This window comes from Uloborus diversus, chromosome 5 (assembly GCF_026930045.1).
Source record: "Uloborus diversus isolate 005 chromosome 5, Udiv.v.3.1, whole genome shotgun sequence".
Classification (NCBI taxonomy): Eukaryota; Metazoa; Arthropoda; class Arachnida; order Araneae; family Uloboridae; genus Uloborus; species Uloborus diversus.
The window spans coordinates 20,404,309-20,419,103 of NC_072735.1; the positions used below are offsets into that span (position 1 = coordinate 20,404,309).

A 14,795-nucleotide genomic window follows, 5' to 3' on the forward strand; every position below is an offset into this window, starting at 1 on the left:
ATCGTCATTCGACAAAATTATCATAAATCAGAGAAATTTGGAGATCTGTTCGGCAAAATTTGGAGCTCCATTCGGCAAATTGAAAATTTCCACCCTCCCAAAAGTTTATTTCGGGGGACCCTGGTATCAAAACAATTTACTTCGAATGAAATGGCAAATCAGTCTTCAATAGAATCATTTGCTGACCATTTTTTAATTATCATACACATGCTGAAATGACCTGTAAGTTCATAGGCTAAGGTCATCGGGTGTCATTGATAGTGACACCCTTTATAAATATATCTTCAGTGGTTTACTTTCTTTAAGTAGCTCGCACACTTTCGAACTCCCTAAAGCTCATTGACTTTATAGATCTGAAATACAGTTTCATTTTTAATTAGATAGGTGATCTCTGAATGTGGAGGTCATATTGCGAGGAAATAAGGCCAAGTTTGGTTGCCGATAATTCAGGGGAGAAAGCCACTTTTATCCATCCTTTTCGGAACCGGTGACGTATGACGGCTCACTGATGTTGATCGGATTCAACTCCTCACTAATTAATCTGGTGTGACGCTGCTTTTCGATGGGCACATGGAAAAGCGTTATGCTGGAGGTGCTATTATCTTCTCTGGTATTGTGCCTGATTTGGAGTATATATAGATGGAGGATTGGCGTGGTAATGGTTGCTGGTGGTTTAGTTTCATGTGGATCCTCATGGGTAAGGTATGTTACTTTTTTTTTTCTTTGGAAATTTTTTGTGAAAGTTAGTTTAGCTTATAGTTTAAATGTTGAATTAATTGTTTCTGTGACTTGGTTTAGGGAAATGATGCTTATTTTTTAATAATTTCACTGCAGAATTGCATATCGCACCTCGGCAAAGAAAGTGACACACTCAAAATTTAGGAAAAACTTACTAGCTATTGATTTAAAATCTAAATTTAATGCTACAAAACTTGCCCAAAATTAGCTAACATAACTGGTGCTTAGTGGCGTAAATTTGACGTAATCAATGGTGGAACATCATTAAAATTTCATAATTTAGAAGAAATATTTTCCAACTTTAAGTGGGCATTTTTTGTTTAGACAATAAAAACTAACCAATAAACATTACATTATAATTTTTTTTTACTCGTGTTGTAATATAGGAGATCAAATCACTTCAAATTACTGTTGCGTAACACCTTGACTTGTTCTATTGATGTTTTTTTGAGTTGTGCAACTTTCCTTTCCGGGGTGCGATATGTTTGAAAAGTGCTTAAATATGTATTTTTTTACTATGGACAGGTTCAGATTTACGCAAACACAGACTACGCACTTGTTTAGGTCAGAAAATTTAAGAGAGTAGTTTAGCGATGAAGTTATCGTTACATATTCAAACGAATTTGGAAGTACAAGAGCTAGTACAGTTTAGCAAACACAAATATTAAAAAACATTTCAACTTTTAAAATATCTATAACTGCTGATAATTTATTAATATTTATTTAATTTTACAAGGAATATAATTCGCCTGACAGTCATTCAATGTTGGAAGCAAAGAGGGTGTAAAATCTAAAAGGAAAAGAAATGAAAAGAATCAAAAAATTGTACCATGCTTGCAGCAAATTTGTTCCTAATTGTAGATTTTTCAAAAAAGAAAAAAAATATATGGCTTGGCCATTTTTAATTCCTTTATTATATGTTGATGTGTAGTTTCGGTTTATGAAAATGAGTTACTTTTTTCTTCCACTTTTCACTGCGTTGTTTCAATAATTAATTTCAGTATCTTTTTTTTTTTTTTTTTTTTGAAAGAGCACATTTGTTTTAGAAAATTAACTGGAGCTATCTTTGTTAGTTGGTGATAGAAAAATAGTATTACATTCTATCTTACAGACTTAGATACCAAAGTGATGTAAATTTTACTGATCTTAAACATTCAAGCAATCAATCCTCAATGCATTAATATGCTCTTTGTCTATTGGGAATGGAAGAGACACCTACAGTTTTTGCTTTGAGTTTCATGATTTAATTAAGCTTCCCTAAGTGACTTTAGAGAAAATTCAGTTGTCCTGTGAAATAAAGCAATCTATTTTAGTAAAAGCAAATTTATCACTATTGCAGGAGGTAAAATTACCGAAAGTACACTTTATTGTACAGTACTTTTCATACTTATTGGATAATCAATGGTTTTGAAAAACCGAGTTTAAAAAACTTGTTATCGAGTTTAGGCAAAATTTGAATGCATCTGTTCTAAAAGACAAAAATATTAATAATTATACTTTTTAAATGTAAAACTAGTATAAATGAAAAGAAAAAACCCCTGCAGTGTTTGAACGGGCAACGTTTCTCTCGCTCAATTTTGAATGTTTATAATTGCAAAGACAATCGTTTTTATCATTGTTATTATTATTATTATTATTATTAAACTTGTATCCGATCAATTGCAGCTCGGTATAGAAGATTTTGAGCTTGGTGTCTAACCTGAATCATATAAATGATCCTACGTTCTCTTGAATTGACATTCGTTCGCGTGTCTTGAGGATAAGACGCTACAAGAATTCAGCAATCAAGCATCAATGCACCCTGAAGCAACAGCTTCATTGGCCTTGATGTTGTTCTGGCAAAAATAGTAACACGTTTATTACTTAGGATCGAATTTAAAAAAAAAAAAAAAAACAATTATTAATTCCTATTTGATGTAAATGGCATATCCTTCATTTAAAAACTTTCTCCTCAGCAGTCATTTGAACCAAATTCTATTTTCAGGAAGGTTTTTTTTACTTGGGAGAAAGTTTAAATGTATCGTTAAGTCGAGAAAAGTTTCATTTCAATGTATGTTATTGACCCATAAATATCATACTGCCGTGGGAAGGTAAAGCGCAGTCTCTGCAATTTTTTTTTAATTTTTTTTTATTTGCATTTTTGTTATCTATGGTACTGTAACTTTTGTACAAGCTTGCTTATTTGGTTTCCATTGAAAATAAAGCCCGAAAAAAACGTCAAATTCCAACGTTTCCCTATAATTAGTATGGAATCCGAAACACGTTTATGTAAATGTCCCAAAACCTCTTTTCTGCAGTTACTGACCCTCCCATGGCAGCATAGAAGTATATAATGAGCTTGTAAAAAATTTATCAACACAAACCAAGGTTAATCGGGTATTGTAAATTAATGGTTCTCTAACAGAGATGTGCGATATTTTGTGGAGAAAACTTTGAAGATGATTAATATTTTACTGTCAAAGTAACAGAAAATAAAATTAAAAATTAAATATCATGCCACACAACACTCAAAAACAATGAGAAATAAAACTAAAGTGCCAAAAAATTCACAGGTTCTCCTCATCTGTGTTTTCTCATCTCTTCTGTACTCCCCATCTTCGTGTTCTGTCAACTATGGCACCACAGCAAGGCCCTCAGCTAGTGGACAATGGAGTTCTCGCGATAGTTATATTTCCTCTTCTCAAAAGGGATATCAGAGCTATGATCAGAGACGGGATGGGAGGTACGGGCCTCCTCCTCTTGGACCTCAGCTACCCGAACCTCTTGCGCAGAAAATACAACCTGTTGGATTTCATTCCAGCAACGCTGCAGCAGATCAGGCTTACTTGAACCGATTGTCAGCCGACAGACCATCTTGTGCGAGAAAGAGAGATTATTGCTTGCATGATCACGATTATCCTATGTAAGTATTATTGCTTAGACTAGAAAATTGCCCATCAAGGTATAACGGGTGAAAATTGCTTCTACATTTGAACGAAGCCATTGCCTGTTTGGTGATATTTTAATAGTTGAAATTGCAACCCTAACTCCAGTGGATTAACCCTAAACTCCAGTAGGTAGCGTTTATTGTTGACCATTTTTCGTTTCTTCATTCCCCTGAAACATAATAGAGTAAAGAAATATACATAGAGAGGCCCCGTCTATGGTAAAAAGGAGATGAAATTGAAGCCGGAATTATGGGGGGGATTATGGGATACAGCGGTGCAATTATGGGCGGGGTTATGAAAGCAACCAAATAAAGTAGCTGGCGGATTGGTTTACTTTAAATTTATGTTGTAATGCACTTTCAAAAGCGTGCTTCATAAACTTGCAACAATATCTAAGTTTAAATTAACTACCAATTGAGATTCAGTAATGGAATGTTTTGAATCAAGCAAGAAGATAAGGATCTTGGGATACAGCGGTGCAACTTCTGGCTTCAATTTTTTAGTATATTTTGGCCTCTCTATGTAATTTCTTTACTCTATGCCCTGAAATGACACAGTCTTATCAGTAAAACTCTTAAGTAACCGGATTTTTCGAGAGAGATTTTTGGCAGAGGAGCTAGGAAGTGAACGAAAAAAGTCCCTCGATTCTCCGAGACGTTTAGTCCGGAGTCAAAGATGAAAACGCGCGCTCAAGTGCCTTCGGATTACCTAATGGATGAAGGGCCGAAATCTTCTTACGGTACTATTTTAGCTCCCACTTCCCACTACTTAATTTAAATCTGTAGGATCGATTTAAAGTTTAATTTCTTTGGAGAGCGGAATTACGATGTGTTTCGTGTTTGAAATGCCTAATATTTTAAGTCTTTATGTTTAACTCCTGACTAAATATGTATTAGCTACCAGTTTGTTTGGCGCTCTTGGCTTCCTTAAGAGGTTTTCCACCTCCAGCTCAGTCACTTCTACGCCGGGCTGATGAGTGCTAATAAGCACAAAACTGCAGTCCTGGGCTGGAATTGACTGAACTGGCGGTGTATTTAATGTATCTTAGCTTAGTTTAGAACTGTATATGTACTATTATATTTAATAACCATTCAGTGTGCTATAATGAATCCAACTATTATTTCTTCTATATTCTACAGTTTACCCTTAAAACAAATCAGCGCAAATGTACACCACTGTGGGATTATCTGGAGCCCTTATAACTGGAGAGGCCGACATACCCGCCATTTTGGAGCAAGCGTACAACAGGGAAAGCTACCTTTATTCGCAATCATTCGCCAAACAGGGAACGAGAGAGTCGGAGAGCAAAGGTGAACATTGGCGAAATTTCGGAAACAGTTGGCGTCGTTTCCAGGCTGCTAGTCACTTCGCGGGCTATTAATTATCCATTTCTTTTTTTCTTTCTGCATCTGCTGGAATTCTGAAGAGCTGAAATCCTTTTTTTGGAGCTGTTTGCACAATGTACAGCCGAACAACCACCCATTTGACTCAATTTAACACATGCTAAAGAAATGTAAACATCAGCAGCAATGCTATCGCTACGAAGCACTGGATCAAGTTTGCTCCAAAATAGCAAATCCGTCGGCTCCTCTACTATAGGGGCCTTAGGATTATCCGGCCCAACAGTAGTTTACGTTTTATAATTTAGAGCTGTAAAGACATCATGAATTATTGCAACCTGCAAACGCTTTTGTGTTGAAATGCAGGCATATTGCTGCGTGATCTTAAAACAGGGAAAATAAACTCGTCTCTTTTTTCCTGGCCACTTACTTGATATGAAACCTTCGAAACTAGAGGTGGGCCGGCAACGTCGTTTTTTTTAAGGATCGTGCATTCTAAGGTACCTATATATACCATACACGAGCCGACGCACAGTGGGGCGAAAACGACAAAAACCGCTTAAAAGGGTAATTTTTTTTCTATATTCAACCAATTGCGGATTAATATATTTGCACAGGCCTATATCTTAGGCAATCAGAACTAGAATTTTAGAGCCCTTCGTCCACTACAAAGCTAAAGATAGCCTTTAGAAGGTGAAGAACCATGAATGAAGGGGATTTAAACAAATTGCTTTGATGCAATCAATATATTTTTTTCTTATTAATGGCGGGTATATTTAATTTCTCTCGTGTCCGACGATAGTAAAAGAACAAAAATAAAAATAATCGAATATTCAAACAGATAGTTGGTTTTGATCAAAACCGAAAACTGGGGATTTCAAAGTTTTTTTTTTTTTAAACGCTCTACAAAAAAATGTCCTCTTATGTCCTCTTAGAAATAATTATTAATTAGTCACCAATGGTCTGTAGAAATACCCTGAAAAGGAATTAGCTGCGTAAACCTGCGAACTTTAGACTTTGAGCCCAAACAAATCGAGAAAAATCCATTATAACATGCCTGAGTAAACAAATAAGCGAGAGAGGTTTAAAAACACTTTTAAGCGCTTTTTGGCGTTTTCGCCCCACTGTGCGACGCATCAACTTAAGATCAGCCATTTTGGATCACTCGACGTTAAATCCCGGTTATCGCAAATTTGCCATTTCAACTGCGCTTGCGCGCGGACTTAGCTGATTTCAAAACTCTTGCTCAAACTAATTTAAAACATTTTAAATTTGTTAATAAATATGAGATGACAACAGATAAAAATTAGAAATTACAAAGCTTTCTTTGATTTAATTTTTACGCCTCGGTAAAGATTGAGTTTTGAGTCTTAATTATTAATGGGTTCGGAGTCTGATTTTTCTATCAAACAAAGGCCCTTTTCAGAGCCAAATTTTTAACGTCAGAAGAGCGTACTCGAATTACAGCATCACTTCTAATACAAAGCTGAACCCTCAACCTAAATACAAATGTAGAAAACTGAGCTGTTTACGCCTAACGTAAAATATCCGCAAAAGACGGATATCTGTACTCATATTCCAATCATTTTTGAAGTACATATCGTGTGTTACGTTTACGTTAAATAAATATTTCCAAACCAATAAGTATTGAAGTGTCATTTTTCTTTTCTTTATAAAGATAATCAGTTATTCATATCCGTAGTTTCATATAATGTATCCCGAAATCGCTGTGAAAATATTCTAATTGCATTCATTAATTTGTTGGGACTCTAGCTCAGCCGAAATATAAACAAGCAACACGAAATCTCAAAACAGAAAGCCCAAAAAGCAAAGTCCGTGCGCAAGCGCAGTTGAAATGGCAAATTTGTGATAACCGGGATTTAACGTTAAGTTTTTGGATCGGAGTGCGTGTTTGAGTGGTTGTCTTTTCTGGCAAGTTATTGCGTTAGGTGATTTTTCACTGCAATCGATTATTAGCGGTACGTGAATTTTTCAGTAAATAAAATATTATTTTTGGCTAATTTGGCAAAACCCGAAACTTTACTCTGGTAACCCTAGCTCCGCAACAATGAAAAATCCGATCCAAAATGGCTAAACTTAAGCTGATGCGTCGGCCTGTATATATAGCAGCTCTAGTTCATTCTTTTGATCCAGTCAATCAAATCAAGGCAGCATCGAAGGTAAGTTTTTGAATTCAGAATGTGCGTACACAGTCTTTCTCAGGATACACTTTCTCTAGCTTTTAGGATTCAACGAATGCCTGGATTTCTCATATGCACCTTTTCGTCTGTAAACATAATACTTAACAGAATATTTTCTGGAGAAGCAAAAAATTCACTGACGGAATTAATTGTATAAATTTTGGCAGATATGAACATGTAATAAAGTTTCAAAATTGCAGATGTCAATGTTGTGAAAAAAGAGATGAACATTGACCGAAACAACTGTTTTAAAAGATGATAAAAACTTTGCCTTTAAGTCTTCTTCTATTTGCTGTCCAAACAAAGTTAATAACTTTTAGATAGTCATAACACAGTGCTACTGATGCCATGTAGTAAACAAATTTACAAACTATAAATTGAATTATTTCTTGAGAAAGTTCACCTGTCCCATTAGCCCCACGTCTCATTAGCCCTCAGTCTCCACTAATTCACAGCGACTACAAAGCCTAGAGGATATGAGGCAGTGAGAAGCAAAGGGATGTAAGGCGACTTAATTAAGTTTTGAAGAAAACGCGTTTAAAGATAAGGTCCTAGATAGGGTTTCATTGATTTTTTTTTTTAATCATACTGTATATCAGCACCTATCAGGGCTACTAGTACCATCTCTTGCCCCAAAAGAGAGAAGAGCACCTCCTACTACTTGCACTGGTTATCTCCCTTTTTTTTTTCTTGCCACTTACATCCTTTTGCTTCTCACTGCCTCATATGTGTATGCGTGCGTAATGTATGGATACCTCTATTTCCAAATCGATTAACTCCACTTAAGAAAAAAATCATGATTTCTGCTTTTATAGTGCTTTACCAAGGCTTAGCAGGTGATTTTATATTAAAGCTTTGATTCGGTACATTTCTCACCTATGTGGTGGCAGAAAATGTAACACGAGGTCCTATTAACTCCTATGGATAACTCCATATTCTTCATCACTTTTCTCTATTTGTTTTATGGAGTTAATCGATTTGGCAAGTGAGGCATCCATTTATGGTATAGCAGTACCCGCACAGCGATGACCGTGCTAAACATTTAATGGAAGTCCGTTGAATAAAAAAAAAATAACGCCCCCTCCCCCTCTGATGTGAAATGATCGTTTTTGCGTACACACCTTTTCAAAAAAAAACTATTTAAGTTTCTTTGGAATTTAAAACTTTTCGTCAAATCATTAAATTAGATTTACAGTTACTTTAAAACTCTATTTAGCGAGTGAAGCGATTTTTACTGCAATTTAAAATATTTCACCAAATAAACAAAAAAAGATATCAAATAATATCTTTCAAATGTAAAAATAATTCCGCAGCTCTATTGTTTATCGCCAAACTTACTCAGTAACCACGCTATCATAATCCATCCGTCTAACGGGAAAAACATCCAGTGGAACATTCAAAAATCATCGTCAGAAAAAAAAGAAGAAAATGTCGTACATTTCACTCGGATAAAAACAAATCAAAAGTTTCTTTTCTTTCAAAACAAATCGCAAAAACAATGAATTACATTAACGGTTGCCTTAAAACAATAATCCCAGACTGAACTTCTCAGCGCCTAACGTGCCAAGCGACCACGCTACCGGAACCCAACCCTTTTGCGAGTGAAGCGGATGTTTTTTCTTTGGCAATAATAAATGTTTCGCCAAACAAACAAAAATGTATAAAATCACATTAACAGTAGCTTTCAAATCTTTATATATTAAGAGCTGCTTTGCCCGGTCTACCTTGGGAACAAAAATTGTGTCAAGTGACATATATTCAACAATTAATTAAAAGAATAACTTAATAACTTAAAGAATAACTTAAATAAAAGAAAAAAACACCATACAAAATTACCCTTCCAAACAATGACGACAGATACTAAAATACTTTTAAGAAACTAAAATGCGAAAGATGGATTTTAAAAGTGTAACCATGGAAACATGATATAAAATAAGTTTAAAAAATCAGATGCAAAATAAGAAAATAAACAATGGATTCAAAAAGCGTAACCATGGAGACGCGAAAATAAAATGGTTGACAGCCTGAATCAAAATGACATAGTTCGAAATTGATTTAAAAACGCTTGTAACTTTTTTTCCTTTGAAGATAGAAGCTAATTTTTTCCACCACAGGTCGAGAGAGATCTGAAGTAAAAAATCTCTCTTTTTCCAATGCTGTCCCCCCCAAAGAGAAAACTGTGGGACAATTCCTTCACCTTTTATTGATAGATTTAATGAATAAAGTAGTGCTAAGCCCAAAAAAGTTCGAGCTAAAAACGCAAATTACTCCCGCCGTAAAGTTAGAGCATTGAAATAAATTGTTTAGAATGCAGAAAATTCTACCCTTTTTAACGGATATATAATATTAATATGTGCAAGTAATTTTTCGCCCCTTTAATAGCCAATAATACGCAGTTTACGTGAAATTTGGGCCTAAATTTGAATAAAAAAAGAACTATTTATCGGATTTTTTCGAATTATAGCCTATGTTACTCAGTAAAAAAGCACCTTTCTTATAGTGAAAGAATTTTTCAAATAGGTGCAGTGATTCCGGAGATTACCTCGAACATATAAACACACAAAAATCCGCCCTCTCTCTTTATAATATTAGTACAGATTGGTATTACATAAACCACGGGAAACATTATTTAGGGAAATTTCGTCTGCCATTTGCAAATTAATTAGTAAATTAGTAGTCCATGTCTTCCACCCAGATAATTCGACTTCGATTCTCGGCATGAGACTCATTTTAGTACGGTGCAAATAGACCGAAAAAAGGCCTAACCTCAACATCCAAAGTAAAAGTTTCCCGTCAACTCCAAATTGTTGTATACTGTCCACATATTGTTTGGTTAAAAGTTACACCGTTTTCAGCGTCGGGTTTTGGGGGCAGGGGGGGAAGAAGTTGGTAAATTAGTAGTTTTTATCAGTTTTTTGGAAATATTTAGAAAACTATGGTGTTTAGCGCGAAAAGTGAAATATACAAAATAATCTACACTAAATTACGAACAAAATGGTCCTAAACATTATTTTGTAAAGTGAACGGTTGCAGAGTTACGATAGGTAAAAAATAGAAATTTTTCGTATTTTTTTAGATTTTTCGGAAAACAAATTCATTATCACTCAGGAAACTAATTTTTTGTATAAGGAGTGTTTTGTAAAAGCAAATTGCGATTTATGGGGCAGGTGGTATGTTTGTGATTAGCCCTTGAAGGAACGACAACCTCACCACCTACTCAAGGGGCTCTACTTTTAAGGGAAAAGAAGCATTCATGGACCGTGGTTATATAAATCTGCGGCACGGAGAAACCCAAACTTTCTCTAGACAATGCCGCAATAAGAATGAATATATTTTAAACTTAGATGATTTTAAATTATAAACTGGGGTCAGCTTTGGAATCGTTAAAGACTTAGAAGCTTCGTACGAAGAGCGTTGTTGGCTTACACTTTCCTATACGGTGAAATGTTTCCCTTCTTGTAGAAAGATGGTACAATGTCACATCCTGTGAAGGGGTATATTGCAAAGAGTACACTCTTCATATCTCCAATGCTTCGCTGAATGTCCGAAACAGTGCACACCTTCTCCTGCTGATTGCCTTACTTTGGTACCACCATTTTCAATTTGTTTTCTGATGGTGTGTGAACATTCAACAAGACTAGTAAGTCCATGCCATCACCGATCACAAAAGCTTCAATTCCATTCTTAGCTTTATCGATCGCTGTTAAAACTATAAATAAGTCATCGTTCACCCGATGCTTGATGAACTGTGCAACCGCCTCTTTAAAAGTACATTGTCAGGAGAGAAATTAGGCCCATTTTGTTCTTAGTGTTAGCTAGAAATTCACTTTGGTTGACAGTTACATCGATTGAGTCTTCAACTTTGACTTCGATGTTAGTCGTAGAACGTGATCTACATAATTGTTCTTCATCTTTTGTGGTTCCTTGCTCGTATTCATCAAAAACAAGTTGCTGGCCTATAATGAGCAATTACGTAAATTATGTATTGCTTGCAAATCTGTTTGAAGGTAGCTGGGAAACATCAGAAAACACGATGAAGAAGGTGATCTTCATCAATGATGTAGGACGCTTTTTCTAAATAAGGGGTGACCAATGATTCATTTGAATCTGGAACCAAAACAGACACCACTAGGAAATTTGCTCCCCTTCCTTATCAAGCCAGATTCGTAGAACAAGGGTGGAGGATATGCACGTAATTCGAATTAAAATACAGTCGAGCCCGCTTATTAGAATATCGGTTAAAAGAATATCCCGCTTAATATAATACACTTTCAATGCACCAAAGCAATGTAATGTGGTTGTTTTTATCTCGGTTTTTGGAATATCCTGCTTATTAGAATATTTTTTCGTGGCAAAATGGCTATTCACTTTAGCAAGTTCGACAGTATTTCTTAAAGTCTCTCATATTTTCTTACAGTGCACACCATCCAATGTGAAAGAGTATTAGGCAGGGGTGCGCGTGGATTCAAGTAAAATTTTTTGAAGGCAGTGTGAAATTTTCTGTAACTATGAGGAAGCTTGACCCTTCTCCCTCCCCAGTAAAAACTCTTCAAATATGCATACAAAAATCATTTAAATCATTGATGAAAATTATTTTAAAGTTTTTTTTAAAATAATTTTTCAGTTTTAAAATGTGTTGTCGAAAATTTTCTGCTTTTACACTCGCCGTAACTCTGGAACCGTTCACTTAACAAAATAACGTTTAGAACTATTTTGTTCGTAATTTAGTGTAGATTATTTTGTATATTGCACTTTTCGCGCTAAACACCATAGTTTTCTAAATATTTCCAAAAAACTGATAAAAACTACTAATTTACCAACTTCTTCCCCCCCTCCCCCCAAAACCCGACGCTGAAAACGGTGTAACTTTTTACCAAACATTATGTGGACATTATACAACAATTTGGAGTTGACGGGAAACTTTTACTTTGGATGTTGAGGTTCATGTCTAATTGCACTGTACTATTTCTATGTAGCAATCTTAAGCTCCATGCTAAAAGGTAAGGAATTGTTGAAGAATATTAATGTTATCAAATTCATTGTTTTCAATATCATTGTTGTCAAATAATTGTTTTTTTTTTTTTTTGTTTTTTTGTTTTTTTTTCTTCAGGGACATGGTAAGATCTGTGATTCAGCGATTAGAGTATTAATGTTGTCATTGTTGTCAACTAATTGTTTTTTTTTTCTTCAGGGACATGGTAAGATCTGTGATTCAGCGATACAGAAGTGACATTTATCGAATGTATTCTGAAATGCACCCCTTGCCCATGGAAGCAAATGGTGGCAACGCCAGCTACCGATATAATTTTCCAAATGACCGAGGTGCCTGGGCTTGCGAAACGGACATTTTTACGATGCGGATTGGCTGGGCGAGAAACTGGGCGGGGCGTTGGAAAGTAGTTCTAAACACAGATCAGTTTCCACAAGCTGTACGTCTGGAACATTGCAAGTAAGAATTAATTATTTGTTGTAATTTAGTAGTAATTTTGATTTTCTATGATATGTTATTCAACAGGATGGGAAAGCACTGTTAAAAATTGAAACCTACAGTCGAAATCTTCTGCATATAAAAGACATAAGGTACAACATTATGAGGTTTTTACTATAAAACTTTTGAAAACGTGCAGAGTTCATCAAGCAGAAAAACGTCGCTTTGCATTATAAGACAAAAATTTGAAAATTCAGTAATACCAGAAATCATATAAATAGTTTTATATTTCCGGAAAAAACGTTTTTTTTAAATAAATTTTTTTGAATTTTTTACTCCTTGTTGATTCCTCAAAACCTTGAGCCTGCTGGCACACGTGATCAGTAGAGTTTCGAAATAAATCTCTAAATTTCAGCTCTAATTTTAAAAGACTTTAAAGAAATATAAATTACACTATCCTTTTACGGAAGACACAATTTAACCTTTGAAAAAACTATTTGATGTGTAAAAAAAAAGTATCTTTAAAACAAAAAAATTCAATTTCATACCCGCTAGATTGAACCACAAGTTTTCCTCTGTAGAACGATTACAATTAATTTCAGTGAAGTAAAGAAGCAGAAAGACTACATTAAATTTTTGTCTTTTGCCACAGAAGAAGCAATTTACTCTTCATAACCGATTGAGATGTCCCAAAGTTATAAATTATTTTTGAAATTTTGTAGCAAGAAAAAGCGTTATATAGATGCTAAATTATGCGAGTTTAAATTAACGACTCAACTCATATAGTTATTCACAAACGGCATTTAGTTAATGCAGTTCTGGTTAAATATAATTCACAACACGTTAAAATAAAAACTACGAGTATATGACAAATTACCTTTGTGTGGGGGGGGGGGGGGATGCTACCTTCATTATATCCTGCATCTGTTTTTGAAGACTTGTTTGATATCACAGATGAGTGACTTGAATACATTACTGGCTCCTCATAAGTAAAAGTATATTTGCTCTAAAACTGAAATATGTCAGATGGCGAGGGTTTATTTGTAGCCCCAATTTACAAAATGTTTATAGTAAAAAAAAAAAAAAACTTTCTTGAGCAAAGAAAATCTCAGCTCTTTTTAGTTTTATGCGATAATTTTAAGGTAAAACGTCATACGTTATTTATGCTGTCCGTCTCTTGTCAGGTACGAAAACAGATCTTGCCAAATGATGCCCCCATGCGTCAGATCTTCTTGTCTTCAGAGGTATACAGCTGTTCAACTCCTCAGTGCCGATCCACAAACGCCAGATCTTTCCCCTACCGTGGACACGTTTCTGCTACCTGGAGGATGTTCCTGTTACATAGAATTCCATTAAATCAAACACAAATGAACTTTTTAAAATTGTCTTCGAGAGACAACTTGTTGGTTCAATTTGCCAATTACCGGTGCAATTCACAACGCTCTGGAGACTGCATTGAGTTTTGCAGATGCAAAGTCAAGATACATTGAAATCGACTGATTCATCAACACATCAACAAAGTTCCTCTGATGCAGTTACGTATTTTTAAATAATTCATCTGAGCTTTCTTACATACAGTTTATGCACTTTATAACTTTTCTGAGAATGTCACTGCAGAAGTAAAACAGGTGGCAGACTTGATATTTAAAATGTAAGTCTACCTAAGAACTGATGTTCAATATAAAATACCGATAAAAGTTAAGTTCGGCAACGTTTTGCAACTGCAACTGATTTGACAATCATTATATTTTTGTCACATTCTATTCAAGAAAAAACGTGGATAAAAAATGCCATGACTGTTTTTTTTTAAATGTCTGTTGTGATCTATTTATTGTAAATATTTTGAGAATAAAATATGTATTTCAATTTTTGAAGTAAAAAAGGTTTATTCATTTTTTGTTTGCTAGATTGTATGCTTTTTTTAAAAGTTTTAGCAATGTTATGTATCTATTGCTGTAAGCAGAGGTGTAGCGTCGCTCGGGGGGGGGGGGGGGGGGGGCTCGTGCGGGGGGAGGCTCGTGCCCCCCTCCCCCGAACTTGCTGGACACTTAACCTTTGTCCCCAGAACTATAAAGAAATTAGCACAAAAATCAAGAAGAGTATCTATTTTTACTTTCTTCTATATCTAATATATAGAAGAAAGTATTGGATTCGTGCAAAT

At 35.0% G+C, this 14,795-nt stretch overlaps 1 protein-coding gene across 2 annotated transcripts; it reads left to right on the top strand.

The window, feature by feature from the left end:
• Window positions 1-603: 603 nt before the first annotated feature.
• On the top strand, window positions 604-14,417 carry LOC129222806 (neurotrophin 1-like). 2 transcript variants are annotated; one of them, XM_054857353.1, is made up of 4 exons: window positions 604-697; window positions 3,291-3,640; window positions 12,398-12,655; window positions 13,819-14,417. In XM_054857353.1, exons 1-4 carry the CDS (start codon window positions 659-661, stop codon window positions 13,988-13,990), a joined length of 819 nt encoding a protein of 272 aa, XP_054713328.1. In that variant the 5' UTR covers window positions 604-658; the 3' UTR covers window positions 13,991-14,417. The 2 variants fall into 2 exon arrangements, with proteins under 2 accessions (XP_054713328.1, XP_054713329.1); XM_054857354.1 differs by having other exon boundaries at window positions 657-702.
• Window positions 14,418-14,795: the final 378 nt, after the last annotated feature.